Source organism: Myotis yumanensis, unplaced genomic scaffold (assembly GCF_028538775.1).
Source record: "Myotis yumanensis isolate MYYU_CA2020_CCGP unplaced genomic scaffold, mMyoYum1.0.hap1 SCAF_10, whole genome shotgun sequence".
Classification (NCBI taxonomy): domain Eukaryota; kingdom Metazoa; phylum Chordata; class Mammalia; order Chiroptera; family Vespertilionidae; genus Myotis; species Myotis yumanensis.
Window position 1 is genome coordinate 57,838,947 of NW_027223761.1, and position 21,805 is coordinate 57,860,751.

The 21,805-nt window shown below is 39.0% G+C and overlaps 1 protein-coding gene across 4 annotated transcripts in view; it reads left to right on the top strand.

The window, feature by feature from the left end:
• MRE11 (MRE11 homolog, double strand break repair nuclease) overlaps positions 1–15,623 on the top strand; it is an 83,821-nt gene extending 68,198 nt beyond the window's left edge. For all 4 annotated transcript variants that reach the window (XM_070425846.1, XM_070425847.1, XM_070425848.1 and 1 more), the window contains 4 exons: positions 5,923–5,975; positions 9,288–9,355; positions 14,820–14,907; positions 15,185–15,623. In XM_070425846.1, coding sequence (XP_070281947.1) covers positions 5,923–5,975; positions 9,288–9,355; positions 14,820–14,907; positions 15,185–15,238 — 263 coding nt within the window. In that variant the 3' untranslated portion in view covers positions 15,239–15,623. The remainder of the gene's footprint in view (positions 1–5,922; positions 5,976–9,287; positions 9,356–14,819; positions 14,908–15,184) is intronic.
• Positions 15,624–21,805: the final 6,182 nt, after the last annotated feature.

Sequence of the window (21,805 nt, forward strand, 5' to 3'; positions counted from 1 at the left end):
TCCCTAGTATTTAGAGTATATCCATATGTATTTTTTTAGTATTATCTTCTTATTGGAGAAAACTTTTATAGGTAGGATTAATTTTTGATGAATGAAGAATTGGACTAAATCTCAGATGAAATTTAGCAATGGTAAATATAAAATGCATTTATATACAAGAGGTCAAATATAAAAAAAAGAGTTCTGAGAGGTATGTGACATTAGCCACAACCTGAATCAAAAAGACTTAGGTCAGTAAGAGTTGTGCAGATTGACCTAACTATCCAAATCTAATGGTGTCTTAAGCATTATTAACAGGAGTTGTACATCTCTAAAGCAAGGAAGTTCTCCCTGTACACAGAATTGCATGCATCATGCCAAAAATCCTTGCTCATCTTTGGAACTATATTTCAAGAGGGATATCAGCTATATATAATCATTCAGAAGACAAACAAACCATATAATATTTTTAAAATGGTGAAATTACTTAGAATATCAGATCTGGGAAAAATTCAAACCTTTACATAAATTAAATCCTATCACGTGAAAGATCAAATAGATTTGACTTGTATAGTCCCAAAGGTAGTGATTTTAAATCTATTTTGATGCCCTGGCTGGTGGTCTCAGTGGTTAGAGCATCGGCCCGTGCACCAAAGGTCAAGAGTTTGATTTCCAGTCAAGGGCACATACCTAGGTTGTGGGTTCACTCCCCGCCTCTGTCTGGGCTTGTGCAGGAGGCAGCCATAGCAACCAGTTGCTGTGTCTTCTCACATCAATGTTTCTCTCTCTCTCTCTCTCTCTCTCTCTCTCTCTCCCTCTCCCTCTCCCTCTCCCTCCCTCTCTCTCTCTCTTTCTCTCCCTCTCTCCCTCTCCCCCTGCCTCTCTCCTCTCCCTACCTGCCTTTCTCCCTCTCTCCTTTTCTCCCTCTCCCCCTTCTCTCCCTTCCACTCTCTCTGAAAAGCAATGGGAAAAAATATCCTCAGGTGAGGATTAAAAAAATAATGATAAATCTATTTTGAGTTATGGAGTTTTAAGAATCTGATGAAGGCTATGTGTTCTGTTTAAATAAATACTCATGTAATTGCACTCAATTTCAAAGGGTTCAAAGACCCATGGCATCCATCCATGAGTCCAGATTAATAACTACTGGCCCAATGAGGATAGATGGGAAAAGCTATAACAATTCAGATATTTAAGTTCATTATTTGATAAAATGGACCTGGAAGACAAGAACAACTTTGCCTATTCCATCATTTATAAATGGGAGAATTGAGCTAAGCAATTTGCCCTAGGTTGATAAAACCACTAAAACTACTAAGAATACCTTATATTTATGAAACAGTCCATGCCTCTCAACAGCTCTATGGCACTGGTACTTAAATTATCCCTGTTTTATATAACTGAGGCTTTGAAAAAATAGGCAACTTCCCAAGGTCTCACAACTAATAAATTCTAGAGCTTCGATCGGTCTCACAATCTCTAAACTCCAGAACTAGTAGTTAACCACTGTGCTAGCTTCCAGAGCAAGATAAGATTAGCAACCTAGCTACTGGTTCTCAGCAGAGGAGTCTTTGCGTTACACACGATAACCTATCAATGTGGAGGTGGAGAAAGCCGCTCAGAAAGAGGTGAACTGTGCCTCAAATCAGAGGAGGTTTTCACCATTTATTGGAGCAAACTGACACTGGAGAAAGGATATAAATATCAGATCCGTTAAATGACTCTTAAGGAACTTTTCTATTAAGTCTGTTGCTGTATTTTGATTCAAGGATTGTTCAGTATTTAAGGAGAGCCAGCTGAGATCCTGGTCTTTTGACTTCAGAAGCATGTTGTCTTAGTACCACTTAGGAAATGGCATCCAGAAAGGTCCTGTTCCGTTCTTGGCAGGTTTAAGATAGAAGCAGAGAAGGAGGAAGAGAAAAGACAGCATGGTAAACATCTAGGCCAGGGGTGGGCAAACTTTTTGACTGGAGGGCCACAATGGGTTCTTAAACTGGACCGAGGGCCGGAACAAAAGCATGGATGGAGTGTTTGTGTGAACTAATATAAATTCAAAGTAAACATCATTACATAAAAGGGTACGGTCTTTTTTTTTTTTAGTTTTATTCATTTCAAACAGGCCGGATCCGGCCCGCGGGCCGTAGTTTGCCCACGGCTGGTCTAGGCTGAGTTCACCATGTCAGAGCTTTGTGACCGTGGCCAGTCACTCTCCTGGTGTGTTTACATGTACATTGGGACTAATAATCTCCGCCATATTGGATTATTCTGAGTAAAACCAAAAAACCTGGCACTTGGTAGGCATTTATGAAATGTTAGTTATTGCTATTTAAAAAAGAGAAAACAGAGGGAGTTAGAAAAGTAGAGCTAATAAAATATAATCCACCATAAGTTGGTTAGCATGCAACACATAGGCATAGATGTTAAAATGACCAATCTTCACCTTAGCCCAAACACCCTTTTTTCAGCATGGTTTTAAGTGTTTTATGTGAAGCTTCTTGACATCAGTAGGTAGAATTAATCACTTAAAGTGAGTCTTCGGGTTTCCATTGTTAAGAAATTAGTTAAGCTTATTGCTCTTTAAAAAAAAAGTTTGTTTCCCCTCCAGCTGACTGTCCTTGGTGTTCTGCAGTTTCATTATGATGAATCTAGAGGGGGGATTCTTCTTTATCCTCTTTAGGATTTATTGGGTTTCATAAACTGTGAATTGGTGTCTTTCATCATTTTTAGAAAATCCTTAACTGTTATCCCTTCAATATCACCTCAGCGTTATTCTTTTTTTCAATGTATGACCTTTGCACTCTCTTCTTCCATGACTCTTTACTTCTCTAACCAAGTTTAAAAAGTTCTGTTTTATTTTCCTGTGCTACTTTCTGAGTAATTATTTCTGATCAGTCTTCCAATTCACTCTATTCTTAAAACTCTTCATTGAGTTTTTCATTTTCTGGAGGCTGGGAGAGGGAGGGAAGAGGAAGTTTAAATTCTATTTGGTTCTTTCTAAATATGCTATGTCACTTTTAGTAATTTTTAAATTCTCTGAAGATATTTTTAAGCCTGGCTTTAATTTTTGTGTGCGTGCATAGTATTCTGTGTCTAATATCTGAATACCTTTGGCCTCTTTCTATTGTCCATTTCTGATTGCTGTTTCTCATTTGTGGTGTCTTTTTTCCTTGCATGCTTTGTCATCTTATCTGTAAGAGTAATTTGACATCTTGGATGAAGATGTCTCCTTCAGAGAAGACTCATATTTATTTTGGCAGGCTTGTAAGATTACCACTAGTCTTAGATCACTTTAAAGTTAAAATTATGACTTGAGGACCAGCCAGGGGATATGTTCTTGTAAAATCCCACTCATCTCTGTCGCTAGTGGCAGTGGGTTTACCTTTGCACGCTGGGTGCTAGTGGTCTGGTTCTTATGAATGAGTGATTTTAATTGTGTGAAGTTATATTTCTCAGCTTCAGAAGTCCCATCTCTGTTAAACCAGTCCTGGAAAAGGTACAGCTGGGGCTTCAGCAGAGCTGGAAGCAAAGCCAGTGTCCAAGGTTTGCATTCCACGGTGGAGCTGGGTCTGATGTAGCCTCAGACTAGTCACAGTCCGTTAGTCCATTGTGTGAAGGGTCCACCTGGATGTGGGCGAGTACAGAGTAGGAGAGCACACCCCTTGCAGCAAGAGTCTCAGAAGAGCAAGAGGGAACTCCGTTTGTTTAAGAGCTTCTGTATCTAGATTCCGTGCCCTTGCATTGTCCACAACTACTCTGGCCAATGACCTGTTCATTCAGACCTTACTGGTCATTCAGACCTCACTGGGCATGCATCTGTTCTTTCCTTGTCCAGTCCCTTCCCCCAGGATCTCTGGGGAACAGATCTGGAGAGTGTTAAACCAGCTTTCTGGCAAAGCTATACAAATGGCATGCCTATGTTATCTGGCCTCTCCTTTGCTCCTTTTCTGTTAATTAATTAACTTATAACAGTATCAGAAGTGGTCTGGTTCCCCACCTGGAAGTCCTCTGAAGCCCTTCCTTTGAGTTTTAATGGAGGCTTCATTACACAGATACCATGATTAAATCATTGGCCATTGGTGGTAAATATAACTTCCAGCCCATCTCCCCTCCCCAGAAATCAGGGAATGGGACTGAAATTCTAGCTTTCTATTCAAGGTGAGTTTCCCTGGCAATCAGCCTCCAGCTTTAAATGCAGTCCTAAAGTCATCAAGTTAACATAATAAAAGATACCTCCAGGCATCTCACCATTTAGGAAATTCAGAGGGTTTTAGGAGCTCTGTGTCAGAAATAGGGACAAAGATAAATATACAGGGATGCGCAGGAGTGGGTTTACAGTTATGAGCAGGCGAAGCAGTTTATTCTTGTACTAGAGGCCCGTTGCAGGAATATTCCTGCAAGAATAGGGCTTCCTCTGGCTGGAGCAAAGCAGAGAAGGGAGCGAAACTCGCTGAGGCGGGCTTCGCTCCCGCTTCAAGCCCCTGCAGCTGGTCTTGCCGTCCTGCTCCAAGCCACTGCCCCTTATGCTCCCAGCCACAGTGGTTGGGCTTGCCCTCCCGCTCCCAGTCGCTGGGGCTGGGCTTGCCCTCCCACTCCCAGCCTCTGCCCCTCAGCTCCCAGCCGCTGCCCCCCACCCCCCACCCCCCAGCCGCTGCCCCTTATGCTCCCAGCCACAGTGGTTGGGCTTGCCCTCCTGATCCCAGTTGCTGGGGCTGGGCTTGCCCTCCCGCCCCAATCTCCCTCGGCTGGGCTTGCTCTCCAGATCCCAGTGGCTGGGGCTGGGATTTCCCTCCCCCTCCCAGCTGCTGCCCCTTCCCCTCCAAGCCGCTGCCTCTCCCGCTCACAGCGGCTGTGGCTGGGCTTGCCCTCCCACCTCCCGCCTCCCACTTCCGCAGCCTTGGCTCCGTTTCTGTCCTCTCGGCCTCTACTTAGCTCCCTTCTGTACCGCTTGGCCTCCAGGTTGTCGTCAATCTTCGCTCGCAGCTAATATATGCAAATTAACCGCCATCTTTTAGCTTCTATAATTGAAACATTGTATCTTTTGGAGCTGTTGCTTCAGGAGCTCAGAGGCCGGCAGTGGCAGGTGGGGAACCTTGGCTTCCTCCGTCACTGGAGCAAGCAAGCCTCCTGTTCCCTTCAAGCTGCCTGGCTGCCAGCCGCCATCTTGGTTGGCAGTTAATTTGCATATCGCCCTGATTAGCCAATGGGAAGGGTAGCGGAGGTACGGCTAATTACCATGTTTCTCTATTATTAGATTCTTGTATTATTTATTATTATTATTATTAACCTTCGTTTGTCCACCTTGTGTATTTCTTATTGTAAAATCATAATATCACAGTTTGGGAATTGGAAAAAAACAGTGGTTTACTAAGCTTCATGTTTCTAACCAATTTTATAAATTTAAAAAGTAACTATTCAAAGGAAAGTTTTATCATGGAATAAAATTTAAGCTATTCTCTAGAATTCCCCTCTGGACTACTTCTTAGGTACTGAATATGGTTAGCAAACTAGGAGTGAATAAGAAAGTTCTCACTGGAACCATAGCTCCTAACATAGCCACAGGGAAGGGGATTGCCACCCATAAGAGAAGGGAGACACTAGGAGGGTTACCTATGATATATTTGGAATTCAATCTGTTAAATTATCAGATTTTATTCTTTAGGTATTTATCTATAAAATATTTTTATCATCGGTGTCTTTATGAGCATGGCTTGTTTGCTATATTTCAATAAGCCGAAAAATCATATGAAACTGGCAGCGAGTCATTGATTTATTTTAACATAATTGCACCTCCCTTCAGATTTTAAAAAATTTAAATGGTTTTATAATTAGGCATCACAGGTTTTTGCAGATAGGAGTTAGAAAATCTTCTGCTAAAGAAATGTGCACATTCTTCTAAGTTATTTTAAGAACAACATAACGGATATTTCATCTTTTTCATTATAGCCTTTAAAAGACAGCAGCCCTCACGAAATGTTGCTACTAAGAATTATTCAGAGGTAAGAAAAAAGTTTTATAGTTGTGTTTAATAACTTGTGTATTCTAAATTACAAATTGTTTATTCAAAGTAAATAAAAGAAGAAAACCTGTGGAACATTAAAGCTGGAGAGAACTTTACTAATTATCTAGACGGGGATTTTTTTTGTTTTGTTTCTCTTTTTTTTAAATAATAGATTACATTATTAGAAATCCATAAATGTCTGCATCTAGTAATATTTTTAAGGATAACAGTGTTGAAACAAAAGAGCCCGTGCATGAAATACTAATTTGGAAGTATGCTCAGTGCAGACAAGGGCTTTATTTATGCCTGGTTTCCTTTTGCTGCATATAGTCTCATAACTCTGACTTGTGCCTTAATGGCTGAAGCTAGATTCAAGCAACTAAAAGGCTGAAGTCTAAGGACCTCTGTGTTCAGTTCTAGATATAACATAGGCCTCTTCTCTTCCTTTGTCTCCCAACAAGAGTCCAGTATGGGCTTGACTCTCCTGTTACCTCACTTTCAGAACCCAGGTGTGTTCACTCCAGGCCAGTGCTCTTTTTTCTGTATCAGGGTTTCTCAGCAGCAGCACTGTTGACCTTTAAAAGAAATTATTGACTTTTAGAGAGAGAAGAAGGGAGAGAAACATCCGTTTGTTGCTGCACTTTTTTGTGCATTCATTGATTGCTTATTGTATTTGCCCTGATCGGGAATGATGCTCTAACCAATTGAGCTACCCAGCCAGGGCACTGTTGACATTTTGGACCCAAATAAGTCTTTATTTTGAGGGACACATTGTAGGATGTTTAGCAACATCTCAGCCTCTACCCACTAGATGCCAGTAGTACCCACTGAGTTCTGACAATCAGAAATGTCTCCAGACATTTCCAAATGTTTATGGGATGTAAGTGGGGGTTAAAAATCACTGCCTGTTGAGACTCATTGTTCTATATCAGCCGTGGGCAAACTACGGCCCTTGGGCCGGATCCGGCCTGTTTGAAATGAATAAAACTAAAAAAAAAAGACCGTACCCTTTTATGTAATGATGTTTACTTTGAATTTATATTAGTTCACACAAACACTCCATCCATGCTTTTGTTCCGGCCCTACGGTCCAGTTTAAGAACCCATTGTGGCCCTCGAGTCAAAAACTTTGCCCACCCCTGTTCTATATCATACTGCCTCAGCAGCTTTTTCTAAAATTTTATTCTTTTCTTTTTAATATGTTTTTATTGATTTGAGAGAGAGAGAGGAAGAAAGAGGGATAGAGAACTAGAAACATCAATTAGCTGCCACCTACATACACCCTACTAGGGGTTGACCCCACAACTTCCAGGCATGTGTCCTGACCAGGAATTGAACCAGTGACTTCTTGGTTCTGGGTTGATGCTCAACCACTGAACCATATTGTTTGGGCAAATTTTATTCGTTTTGATCTCTCAAGTACCTGGCACAGTTGACTACCGCAGTTTGCAGAAAACTTCTTCTCTGTCCTTATTCTAATCTTGTTCTTTTATCTCTTAACTTCACCCTTCTTTTTTTCCCATCTTCTATTATTCACTTATATGTGGGTGTACCAGTGCTAAATAACTTTTATCCTGAGTTTATTTCATTCTTTTTAATCAACTATTGCCTGCTCATGTTTCAAGATCATATCTAAAAAAGTTATCATCACGTTTGCAAGGTACTTTCCCATCTAGATTTTTCTATTTTCAGTCAAGAACATGAGTTCAAAAAGAACAAGTCATGCTAAACCAGCTTTTTTTTCTTCTTTTTCATTTTTTTTTATTGAGGTTATACATATTAGGTGACTGTTGAATGCATTTAATTCCTTCAAAGCACAGAAGACAATCTTCTGATAGTTTTATGGACAAAATGCAGGAATACTGACTAAATTCGTAGCTGCTTGTACAATTGCATTTAATGACTTTTGATTAATAAATAGTTGAATGTCAATCTCGAGGGTGAGGTCTCAGGTGCTAAAGGGTGTCCCAAAATTCACACAAAAGTAATTTTGATAGAAAACACAGGTTTATAATTACAAATTATAAATTTTTTATTGATTCATAAAGTATACAGTATAGGGTTATGTATGGAATAGCATATCGGGTAAATGGGTTCAAAAAATCCACGAGTGATTGTTGAGAAACAAATGCATCCACAACATGTCACTGTTTGGTGCGGATTTTGGGCTGGAGGCATCATCGGACCATTCTTCTTCGAAAATGCGGCTGCTCAGGCAATAACAATTAATGTTGCTCGCTATCTCGACATGATAATCCAGTTTTTTGTGCCTAAATTGCAAGATATGGATGTGGACGACATGTGGTTTCAACAAGACGGTGCCACATGCCATACAGCCCGAGAAACAATTCAATTACTGCAAGAGTCATTTCCTGCTCGTGTAATTTCCCGTTTTGGTCATCAGAATTGGCTACCCAGATTATTCGATTTAACGCCGTTGGACTTTTTTCTTTGGTGTTTTTTGAAGTCTAAGGTTTATGCCAACAAGCCCACAACCACCCACGCCTTGAAGGAGGAAATTGAGCGCTGTATCAATGAAATTCAGCCACATTTATGCAAAACAGTCATGGAAAATTTCAACAAAAGAGTACATATGTGCCAGCAAAGCCGTTGAGGCCATTTACCCAATATGCTATTCCATACATAACCCTATTTTTAATTATAAACCTGTGTTTTCTATCAAAATTACTTCTTGCGTGAGTTTTGGGACACCCTTTTCTTTTAGTATTTTGTCCTTGGCTTTATGTTACGTGAAGACATAGCAAATGTGTGTATTAAGTGTCAAGACAACACAAAAGGTAGATAAATGAGTAGCATTTTGGATGTTAGAATCAAGAATCACAAATATCTTTACTGGGGCTTAAAGCCAACCAATTGTATTTAACAGGGGTAAATGTAACAGAAAGATAGATAGCTGGCACTTCCTACCCAGTCTTACACCTCATTTAAAATTTGAGCTGGAACACTGATGGTTGAACTCATTAGAACCCAAGAAAATCACAGGGCATTGCCTGCACTTGACCCTCTGTGAGTATTCAGCAAGCCAGCTGCATGTTCCTCTAGGTACCCAGGCTGCCCTGGTGGCCAAGAGAGAAGTGAAGTCACACATGTCTAAAACACTGTTTGTGAAATGAAGAGGGACATTGGAGGAGGCCAGGCTGAGCTTTAGTTTTAATAGTTGCTCATTATGTGATGTCTGCCTCCTTTATTTTGACTGTTTTCGTATATTAAAAAGAACAACTTGAGATTCAGTTATTTATTTTTAATTTAAATTTATATTCCCATTTGCTGCTTTGTTCTCTCCCCCTTAGGTGATTGAGGTGGATGACTCCGATGTAGAAGAAGACTTGTTTCCTACCACTTCAAGAACAGATCAAAGGTAGGTACAATGACTTCCTACAAAAAGAAACATCTGAAAAAATTAAGTTATCCAGAATTTTACTAATACATATTACTATATCACAGATGTTTAACAGATTTATTTTTAACTAGTCAAGAACGTAGAGAAGTGAAAAATAGACCCAAGGACTAGTTCAAAGAGGCGATTCAGCATTATTACAAGTATTTTCATCGAAAATTTATATGACTGTAATTTGTTTCCTTCTGTCTTTATTAGCCAGTGATTTTCTTGATGGAGTACTTTGTTCTCCCCAGTGAACAGAAAATAGTTTTACATTTTGTTAATACGTGATTTCAAATTCTCTTCATCATCATATCGTTATATACCGAGTTAAACAGGATGCTGTGCTGAACACTGAAGAGAGGATCACGTTGACTTTCTCTGCCGTCAGAGTACTGATACTTTTCCTGTCCTTTTTGGGTTTTGCCTCTTATCTAAAGGCTTGACTTGGTTCAGTGTCACTATTTTCTCTGTTTGTTAACATTTTAGATGAATGCTGTTTAACTAAAGCTCACTTAATGAAAATTTTTACTTATGAAAGTAGTCAACAGTTTTTTAATACTTATTTTCTGTATGAGCATTATATTAGGTCTGATGGGGGACATAAGTGTTTTAATAAGCTTACTGCTTTCAGGCAACAAATTATAGTGGAAAAGAGATGAACACATTTCAATCCATTAAGGGATGATTGAGTCAGCACATAGTTATATGTGAAATTTTATTACACAAACTAGGTCTGAGTGCATGCAGGCTCTCAGCAAGAGGAGCACGTAGTGTGGACTCTCTTAGAAGCAGCAGCTTTATAGAAGGAGTAAAATTTACCTGCGATTTTAAAGATAGGAATTAGTTGGATTAGTGGGGTGGAAAATGACAGCTGAGGGTAATGCCATGAGCAAGAGCTATAGAAACCATGGAGATCGAGGGAAAAGCTCTACCTCAATGCGTCTCAAACTTTTTTTTCATGATCTTAACTTTTTTTTTCATTAGCTATGGATAAAAATTAAATTTGATTTAAAGTAATTAAAATGATTTTAACTTACAAATTAAATACTAAAGGATGACATTTTGTTGGGTAGGATTGAGCTTGAGAGAGCCAAAAACCATTTTAATATCCAAGATTTTTCACCTCCTCCATTCCTGGGAACTAATTTTCGTTCTGTGGATGTGATATTGTATGGTTTATGTGAATTAAAGGTCTATCTTGGAAAAATTGGTACGTATAGTTCCACATCCATTTTTATTCAGTTAAACCCAATGCTAGGAGCTGGGGATAGAAAGACGGAAGAACTTTAGACGTGGAAACTTTGAGATGCTTGTGAACTTTACATGAAGGGAGGGTATAGGTCCGTGGTCGGCAAACTGCCGCTCTCGAGCCACATTCGGCTTCTTGGCCTCTTGAGTGTGGCTCTTCCACAAAATACCACGTGCGGGCACACGTACAGTGCGATTGAAACTTCGTGGCCCATGCACAGAAGTCGGTTTTCTGCCTGGGCAAGTCGATTTTGAAGAAGTACTGTTGATATTTGGCTCTGTTGACTAATGAGTTTGCCGACCACCTATACCAGTGATGGCGAACCTTTTGAGCTTGGCGTGTCAGCATTTTGAAAAACCCTAACTTAACTCTGGTGCCATGTCACATATAGAAATTTTTTGATATTTGTAACCATAGTAAAACAAAGATTTATATTTTTGATATGTATTTTATATATTTAAATGCCATTTAACAAAGAAAAATCAACCAAAAAAATGAGTTCGTGTGTCACCTCTGACACACGTGTCATAGGTTCGCCATCACTGACGTATACTATAGGTGATTGGATATAAGACTCCAGAATTCAGATAAGAGGTTTGAATGGTGCCTGTATTTACCTCTCAATAGTGTGTAACTTGATATGTAAAGTCACTGGAATGGATAGATCACCTTGAAAGAGAATGTGGAGAGAAAAGAGAGTTTATGTTTTGATTCTGAGGTAACCTTTAGAGTGTAGGTAGAGTAGAAGAGGCAACAAGAAAGACATGAGAAAAACCAAGGAGAATATAGAGTTGCCGAAGCCAGTGCTGGCCTTTGCAGAAGGAGTGAAAAGTACCGAGGGGGGCTCAGGTGCAGGTCAGCTTGTGTAGTTGTGGTAGGTAGTTGAGGATAATTGAGGTAGTTAGGTCTTGCTGAGAGATTTATTGGAAGAATACCAGCATACTCAGTCTATCAAAGGAAGGAAGTTCCTTTCTGAGTACTTATTTGGTTGTTCTTGTCTTTGTAAATTAAAACACACACAAGCAAAAAAAAAAACAGGGCTAGCTTTCTGTTTTGTTTTCCAGTAGTGAATATAGTTAAGAAGAATATATTCAGCTTGTGTAGGTCCTTATTTTTTATTATCAGAACTAATGAAAATACTGTCTTACTATGTTTGACATATATTTAAGGATATTAAAGGAAAAATATCTTGATTTTGTTAGCATTTAGTGTTGTCTACTTCCCAGTAGAATGTCTGTTGACTTCTTATTTACTCATGAGGTGATAAATAACTGAGTTATTTAGCACTTTCCTATGTGTCAGGCACTGTTCTCATCATTTCCATGTGGATTAGCTCATTTGGTGCTCACAGCCACCTCAGGAAGTAGATATAATTACTACTCTCTTACCCCGTTTTACCTTTGGAGACAATGAGGAGGGTAGGCGAAGTAACTTACCTAAGGTCACCCAAACACATGGCCGCGCAATCAGCTCCAAAACTTGTCTCTGCTGTTGCTTCTTAACACAACAGACCAAGCTCTCAGATGGTTGTGTAAGCAATAAGAATCACTTAAATGATGAGAGGCAGTTAGAAGTTAACATTCTGGCAAGAAATCTGACTTCAGCCTTGCAGACTTATGTTTCTGATGACAGCAACTAAATGATACAAATTTAGGCTGTTTTTTTAATTACAGTGGAACCTCGGTTCTCGAACTTAATTCATTTCGGAAGGCTGTTCAAGAAGCAATTTATTCATAAACCGAATCATTTTCCCCCATTAAAAATAATATAAATTGAATTAATCTGTTCCAGATCCCCAACTAATTCCCTGTTTTAACCTTTCTTATATACAGTGGGTGTGTAATGTGTTGTTTAATCTATAAATAAACACTTCTTAAATGTCTCGAACCACCCCCTACTGACCTTAAAGGAATCACTTTCAGCACTCGCTCCAGGGGTGTCTTTCAGGTTAGCACACAGCATCTTTGCTTGTTCATATTTCAATGCGTTTGAAATGGCTGTCACTGGCTAACTGCTTTTTGTTTATCCAAATCAGCAACAGTTTTTCTACCTCGTCAATTGCCTGTGACTGTGGTTTTGAAAGCACTTTCACACCCTTAGCAACAGTAAGTACAGGAACTGGCACATAGTAACAACGATATGAGTGCTTATTAAATAAAGAAGAGGCCAGGGAAATAGAACAAGAGTGATAGGAAGAGTGGTAAACAGTAACAGCACTAATATTTTCTGGAAGTTAAGTTTAAAAAGGAAATAATTTCCAGCTGTAAAAGTCCCTTCTGCCGGATGGGCAATGGAAAGCCTGATTTTCCTTGGAAAAATTGTTCCAAATTCTGCCATTGTTGTACTGGGACTACGAGGACCCTTTCAGATTTGATACTGGCAGATTTAAAATACCCTCTCCTTAAAGCAGCAAGCAAGAGAAGAACTGGCTCCATCTGACCAGACTGAGGGGATTCTAGTAAGCCTTGTAGTAGGAGAACTAACATTTTTGGGATACTGTTTATGTGTCAGGTACAGCTTAAGGCCAGTTAAACATTATGCTTATAGCACTGCTGCACCTGACTGATTGGCTGACCATCTCTAGACAGGATTCTAATATATGGCTCTCAATTTGATACAACCCATCCCTTATTTTTGAGCCACATATGAGGCTAATCAAATCAAACACTATCTTTTGACATCTGGGACAAAAGCCCATTTATTCAACCCTACAATCAAAACAGTATAGCCATTTCTTTCCCTTCTCACGTTGGTTTCTGGGGATAAGGGGTCTGTCACAGGTGAGGTCTCTAGGTCTCTGGAGTCCTCTGATACGGAATTAGGGCTCTTGCTACGATCAAATGAGCCAGCGTTCGTCGTAGGTGCCTGGCTTGTTTTCTGGGCCCCGTTGGTTATTTGTCTAGGGAGAAATCAGAGAGCAGAGTCAGGTCTCAGTGGGTATTTCTTTCCATAACCTCCTCCACCTTTCCCTAAACCCCCAACAGGATCTGGTCACCTGAGCACATGCTTTATGATTTTGATGATCTGCTTCTCTCTGGCACAAATGGAAACAAATGAGCAGTTAACCATTGCCTGCTTATATCAAGTACAGAGAGATGGAGACTCCCCAGATGGATCAGTGGATAAATTCCTTGATCCTCTACCTCTAAAGCTTGACAAATCCTCCTGTCCTTTACTTTTGTGCATAAGAACCTGTGATGTTTCTGCTTCCTTCTGACGTAAGACCTCTTGATTCTCAACCTGTTTGTCCAGAGAAGAGTTGCAGGCATATTTATCTTGGCAAAATAACATCCCAAAGCATCCCAGAGTTAGCTAAGAATTCACAAACCTTGTTTTCATTTAAGACAGAAATCAGCAAAAAAATTTTTGACTTTGCAGACCAAGAGGCAAAAGCGAGGATATTATATAGGTACTTATATAACCATTTTAAATGTGACCATTTCAAAATGTGAACATTCCTAGCTCACTGGTGGGCTGGATTTGGCCTACTAGCCATTGTTTGCTGTCCCCTGAGCTAGGGTGACTTAAATTTTTATTAATAAAAAGACCTAGGAATATGAGTTCCACTACCGCAAGTTAAGCTTCATGAGGGTAAGAATCATGATTTTCTTGTGCACTGATATTTCCCAGGACCTATCATAGTACCTGGCCAGGAGCATGTACTCAGTAAATATATGCTGTTTGGTTTGGGTTGAACAGGAATAATATGAACAGGCAACCCTAGGAAGTGGTGAGCCTTTCCTAAGATCCTTTTATCTGTAATAGAAACATAACTGAGATATGAATGAAAAATATTTCAGTATTGCCACAATTTGCAGGCGTGGGAGATGGTAGTAGACACTATAGTGATAATACAAGTAAGGATCTGTGTAGTGCTTAATATGTCAGGCACTGACCTAAGTGTTTAAGAATATTAACACATTTAGTCTTGAAAAAATTATTATCCTCATTTTACAGTTGAGAACATTGAGGCATAGAGAGGCTCTCAGTAAATGGCAGAACTGGAATTCAGACCCTGGCCTCAGAGACTGTTTCTCACCATTAAGTTTTTACTGCCTCTCATGTAGATCAAATGCAGTGTGTGGTTATTTTTATTCATGGCTACTACTAGAATGGAAAACTTAGTTAGAAAGGTATCTTTGCTGAGTTCCCTGGTTCATTTTCTTTGTTTTTCCCATGTTTTTGCCTCAGGTGGCTGAGCACATCATCATCATCATCATCAAGCAAACCCGCATCCCAGAGCCAAACAGCTAAAGGGGTCAATTTTGAATCAGATGAGGTAATAAAGTAATATTGTTAAATCTTAATTTTTAACTGCTTATAAAATTTAAACAAGGACTGCTAAGTTAGTTGCTGGAAATTATTTTTAAAAATAATTTCATTGGTAATTAGAAATTGAAGTTCATATTTATAAAGGAAATAGAAAAATGAAAATCCACCTCAAGTGAAAGGAGAAAATTACTCTTACTGGTCTTGGTTTGCCATAAGAACTTCTATCTTGTCTCAGTGAAGTGTGGTGCAGCCATCACTAAAATAACATTTGTATGTCATTTCAGGACGACGATGATGATCCTTTTATGAACATTAGTGCTTTAAGAAACAGAAGATAATATATTCAATGGCACTTTGAAGTTTTCAAGGTTCAGGAAAAATCAAAATGTTACAAGCTAAGAGTTTACAGTTGAAGATTTTTAAAGTATTGCTGTTAACTGAAGAATTTGAAAGAGATGTACTTAACAGAGAAACTAATGTATGAGAATTTCAATTTTTGAGTATCATTTCCTGAAGTGGCTGCATTACTGGAGAAACATCCCAGCTCAAGGACATACAATGTAGCCTTGGTTTCCTTCATTTTTTAATCTGGTTGTTAACAATTACCTGGAGATGCTCTATAAAATTTAGACTGTTATTTTCCTGACATATATTAGTGTATGTCTTAGTGAGAACGTTGCTTAAATATTAATCTTGAATAAGAATTAAAATTATGCCATTATACATTTCTGCTTCACAGTCAGCTATGTTAGTCTTTTAATGCAGTTACATTTAGCTACAGTTGAGGAAAAGAGGTTATAAATTTTAACCTCTTTATAATTTTAATTATTCTAGAGATTCTCGATCTGCTGAAGGTGGAACAGTTTATGCTGTTCTGAGCTTGCTGTTTGTTACTGAGTGTGTTCTCTTTCTAATGCTTGTGGTAGTGTTAGCCACGGGGACTTTGAATGGTTCAGATGTACCTTATACCTTGAGTAATTAGATAGAAGTTAGTATTAAATAATAGAACAATCAGCCAGGATTACTGACTTTTTTTTAATTTCAATTGTAGCAAAGATTTTAGTTGTAGCAAAGATTGTGTTCCCCGTGAGTGATAGCAGTTTTCTCCATTATTTTCCATTCTTTTTGGTTCTCTCTCTCATCTGTTTCTAGGACAGTGGTTCTCAACCTTGGCTGCACATTAGAATCACCTGGGAATCTTTTTAAAATCCTGATTTTTGGGCCTCATCCTCCAGAAATTCTGTTTCTTTGTTACTAATGTTGTGGCCCCACCCCATAGCAAAGAAACAGAATTTCCGGAGGATGAGGCCCAGAAATTAGGATTTTAAAAAGATCCCCAGGTGATTCTAATGTGCAGCCAAGGTTGAGAACCACTGTTCTAGGAGGAAAGGAAACTCTGTTAAAAGGCCCCTGAGAGTATTCCTTCTCTTCAGCTGTGAGGCAGCTATAGTTAAAGACTCCTGTGGAAGCTGTCGATGGCAGTACAGCAGCCTGACGTTTTGTTCCATGCAGAAACAAACCCTTGCCTGAGCAGTATCCATGTTCATTGGCATAGTCAGACCTGGAATGTGTCCATTACAAAAGAACATTTGCATAGTGGCTGCCTTTCTATTATGCCTCTGAAATGGCCTAGATAAAGAATTGTGATGTAGCATTCTAATGAGTTTCTTTAAAAACATTTTCTCTACCTAACTTGAGCAGGAGGATTATTTTAGCAGGCATCATGAAGTCAACGGGAGGCGTTGTGAAATATTCTCAGGCACCTCTCCCCACATCTTTAATATTCCAAGTGTTTGAGTGAAGCCGAGGTGGAAGGGGAACGAGAGTTGCTCTCCATGATGGAATGGACACTAGTTTGGATGGCAGACCAGCATCTACTACTGGCTCTTCTGGCCTGCCTCTGAGGCATGCTTGAGTGAGGGTCATCATGAGGGAGGTGGCCACTGAAGCATCCTGACAGGGTCCTGGTGAAACAGAAGAAGGCTTTCTCCCTGTCTAAAAACTTCCTCTACAATGTGAAAGAGGCACGAAATGTGATGCAGTTAGCTCCAGGGAAAAGTGATTACACAGCCGAGAGGTAAAATTCCCTTGAATTAGTCACTGGTTAGTGTGTCACTTGCTGGAAATATGGTAAATAAAACATGAGAGAAAAACTTTTGATGAACTATTGTTTCACAGTTAAATATGCCATATATCCTTGTTGTTCTGTATCGATAGGGTCCCATCTAGGAGCTTGGGGACAGTTTCAGACATGTTAGTACATGTGTGTGGAGGTGATTCCAGATGATTGGGGAGCATCAGCAATCGCTCTTGGAGGCTGAGAGCAGCGATAAAAACATCCTGAGGAAAAAATCCTTCCATCATTTACCAGAGAGCATATCTCTTTCTGGTGTTTTGTTCCCTATCATAAAAATACAATAGTGCATTCACAAGATTATGGATGCACTATGGCTTTAGGAAATTTAACTGGTGCTTAGAAAATTCAAGCATATAGGCATGTGATTTTTTAATTCAGGTACATTCATATTTTCTAAACTTTTTAAATTGCAAAATACAATAACAGAAAAATCATGTGGTTTAACAAATAATTATAAAGTGAGCACTTATGGCATCTCTGCAGCTCAGGAGATGAGATATCACTGTGTGTGGAAGCTGGCTGAGGGAGCTCTCTGAGTAAGTGCCTTGACTTCTGTAATTCAAAAGCTCTTTCTTTTGCCACAAGGGGGTGTTTCCACCATTAGATGGCAGATTAAAGATGCAACTGCAAATCTAAAATTTTTTTTTTTAAAGTGTGGTTTTGCAATAAATTTGGGACTTAAGCAATAATACTCTCCCTATGCAGTAATACCAAAACTAGCCTTCTAATATTATATGTACATTGCTTTATCTATTTTACCCGGCTCAGTCTGTTACTAAGGGAATTGCTGGTTTGATAAATTTTACATATTATAAAATAGGTTGAAGAAGAAAATGTTTTGTTTTAATAAAGAGAAAAACCTTTTATTAGAAAGGTTGAATTAAAAATTCTCCCATTGTAAAATTTTTTTCTGTTGAAAAGTACTATATTTAAAGATATCTTTCCCCCAGTGTAATCTGGTTTCTTTTTTCATGTCTATCATATATTTAATTCACAGTATTTTCTGGCATTTTTAAAGTGACCATTAACAGTATTATAAAGGTTTAATAGAATAAAGATTTGGGTTTTTGAGTCTAGAGAGCTTCCATGTTCTTGATGAAAAATGCACACATTTCATTGTTTGCTTATCACATCCCCTTCTAATATTTTTGAGCTTCATGTTTGTTAGCTAGATCTGAAAATACTAGGATTGTAGTTGATCTCTGAGAGCCAGTTGAGATGGCATGCAATTGCCATGGATGATATTTCTGTATCTTCGGCATGACTGATCACTAAATCTGATTTTAGTTGCTTTTATTTTGTTGTTGTTGTTATTATTCATCTTCACCTGAGGATATTTTTTCCATTGATTTTTAGAGAGAGTGGGAAGGAAGGAGGGAGGTGAGAGAGAGAGAAACATCCAGGGCAGGGATCGAATCTACAACCCAAGTACATGCCCTTGACCTGGAATCGAACCTGCAACATTTCAGTGCTTGGGCCGGTACTCTAACCATTGAGCAACACCAGCCAGGGCTGATTTTAGTTGCTTTTAAGTTGTAAGGGCAGTATGTATTCTTCAAAATTTAGACATTGAAATATGTATCAAAACATGGATATTTCCCTGTAACCCTCTTTTCAGAAATAACCCCTCAAGGATTAAGTAAATATTTCTCCAATTACTTTTGGCATGGCTATTAACAAAATAGGACTTAATTTAATTGTTGAATTAGAACCCCAAATTGTACAGTCAAATATTTTAGTCCGCATATCAAGGCATATATGTTCGCCTTGCTGTTTATCTTGACATTCTGATTTTTCCACATCAGCTTTTGATTGCACTGTCCTTGTCTGTTTTGAGGGGGTAATTACCCTGCTTTCCAATGTGTAATTTCAAAGTTACCACTCAATTTGGGTCAAATAGGAGAATATTTAATCTGTGTGCCTTGATGTCAGAAGTAGTAGAGTGATTTCCAAAGGGCTCTTAGCCATTGACCGCACATAATGGTTGATTAGCTGAAACAGATGCAGTGGGTACTGGGCTGGTTGGCCCGGCCCCACTCTCCTGCCTCCAAAGCCACTGCAGTGCTGATGATTCATGTGCAGATGCCCAGCACTAGTGCACTAAGTACCCTTATCACACTGTGGCCTGTTTAGTTTCAAGGGTTTTGTTTACAATATTTAAACATCAGCATTTTCTCCACTATAAGCGGATACATGTAACTCCAGTCACCCTATTAATGCATGCGAACTGATTGTGTGTTTGGACTTGGACCAAATTGCTAGAGGCAGAAAGCCATCTCTTAATAGAATGAGAGGCTCTACTGCATTTCTGTTGGTCCTATGATAGTCTTAGAGATGGGGCTCATGAGATGAAGGCATCCTTTTGACATTCATTAAAATGTCTTCCCATAAATCCTGAAATCAATCTATCCATCTGTCCATCCATCGTAGATATATCTGAAAGCCCACTTTTTATTTTAATATATTTTACTGATTTTTTACAGAGAGGAAGGGAGAGGGACAGAGAGTCAGAAACATCGATGAGAGAGAAACATGGATTAGCTGCCTCCTGCACACCTGCCACTGGGGATGCGCCCGCAACCAAGATACATGCCCCTGACCAGAATCGAACCCGGGACCCTTCAGTCCCCAGGCCGACGCTCTATCCACTGAGCCAAACTGATCAGGGCTGAAAGCCCACTTTTGATTTCCAAGTTTTATAGTAGTGCTTTAAAACATCCTGTTTTTTAAACTTTTAATTTTGAAATAATACTGAATTGATGGAAAATTTGCAAGAATAATAGAATTCCTTTTACTGGAATTCACCGATTTTTAACATTTTGTCATTTAAAAAGTATCCTCTATGTGTGTGTATGTTACATACATATTCATATACACACATATATAAATTTTTCAATCATTTGAGAGTACATTGCAAAGGACAATTAATGCTCTTTTACCCCTTAATACTTCAGCGTGTATTCTCTAGGAATAAGGATATTCTCTTACATAACATCAGTATGGGTATCAATTTCAGAAAGTTTAACATTGATTTAATACTGTAATCTACAGTCCATATTTCAATTTTGTCAGTTGTCCAAGTAATTTCTTACACAGCATGTTTCCCCCTCTAGTCTAGGATTTAATTTTATTTTCTGAATATGTAGAAAATTAACATGCTTCCAGCAATCTGATGCAGCAAAACCATTCAAGATGTGTGCTCAGATCTTACTCCCTTCTCCATCCTTTTACTCCTTTCTGCTCCACTGGTCTCTCTTCATAGACCACCAGCACAGGTTTAAATATAGAACCTGTGTTGTGTGTTTTAACATCTGATAGGACTAAGCACCCCTCATAATTTTCCATTTTCAGTGTTTTCCTAGCTGTTTTTTATATTTGCTCTTCCAAATGAACTTCAGTATCTGTTTCCTAGCTCCAGCAACAAAAAAACTTTTTGGTATTTTTATTGGGATTGCATTAAACGTATAAATTAGCAAGAACTGACATAAGGGTGTCCTAAGAACGAAGGATGTCTTGACATTTATTCAAGTCTGTTTTGTGTTTCAGAAATGTTTTAATGTGTTCTTCATAGAGGTGTTGAACATTTTTCAAATTTAATCTTAATATTTTGTCTTTTATGTTGCTATTATGATTAGAGTTTTTCTCTTCCATTAGGTCTTTTAATTGGTTATTATTTTTACATATGAAAGCTATTTTTTGCACATTCATTTTATATCCTTCTGACTGAATTCTGTTGTCTAAATTTGTTTTATCTTTGATGCTCTAGGATTTTCTAGATATAATTTCATGTTACCCACCAGTAAAAATATTTTTACTTCTTTTCAATTCTTATGTCTTTAATTCTTAATTTTAATGAAGTCCAGTTTATTAATGATTAATGTTTTGTGGCCTATTTGAGAAAACCATTTTTCCATCCTATGATCATAAAGAAATTCTTCTGTGTATTCTTCCAGAAGCTCATCTGATTGCCCTTTCACAGTGAACTTTACATCCCGTTGGGCATTGATTTTTATGTGTGGTGTGAGATGGGAATTTTGTTTCATCCTGTTTCATATGGAGATGCACTTGCCCAGCAGTATTTGGTGAAGTGACTGTCCTTTTCCCCTGTTCTGCATCTCTCTCTATCTCTATCTCTCTTGCAGAGCTTTAAGGCAATGTATTGAGAGCAGCTTCTGTATATCCAAAAGGTGCTGAGCTTTTCTCCATCATTGGCAGCTGTTATAGCTGGTGGTTCCTTTGTTGCTATTAGCTGGTAGGCCAGACTGCAAGGACCACATTAGCCACGAGCAGCAATAAAATCACCATTATCATCCCACAAGCTGTCCACCATATTCACCCACCTGGTTTCAGTGCAGTCTCTCACCTGTCCCTCCACCAGGTTGGCAAGGTCATCATTATCTCATTTTGTTCATTCAGCTCGTTCCCAATCTCTTGCTCCATTTGTCTTTGGCGACTTATGGAAGGAAGGGCATTGAGGCTTGTGTCCTTAAATGATTTTCTGCTGCTGTTGCCAGATTTCACCAAAACCCAAGCCTCTGGTCTCCTCTGGCTCCTCAAAGAGCATGGGGTTGGGTATGCCTCTCTCAACCCCTCCTGTCATCAGGCTGGACCGTGGTTGTATTTTCACCATTTCTTTCATACTGGTTTCGTTGTTGCATTTTCTCAGCAATCTCTTGTGCCATTTGGCAAGTGGAATCATATGTGGAGAACCCTGGCCTCCGGCAGAGGGAGGGCAGAGTGGACTAGAGTGTCTGTGAGGAGACACTGG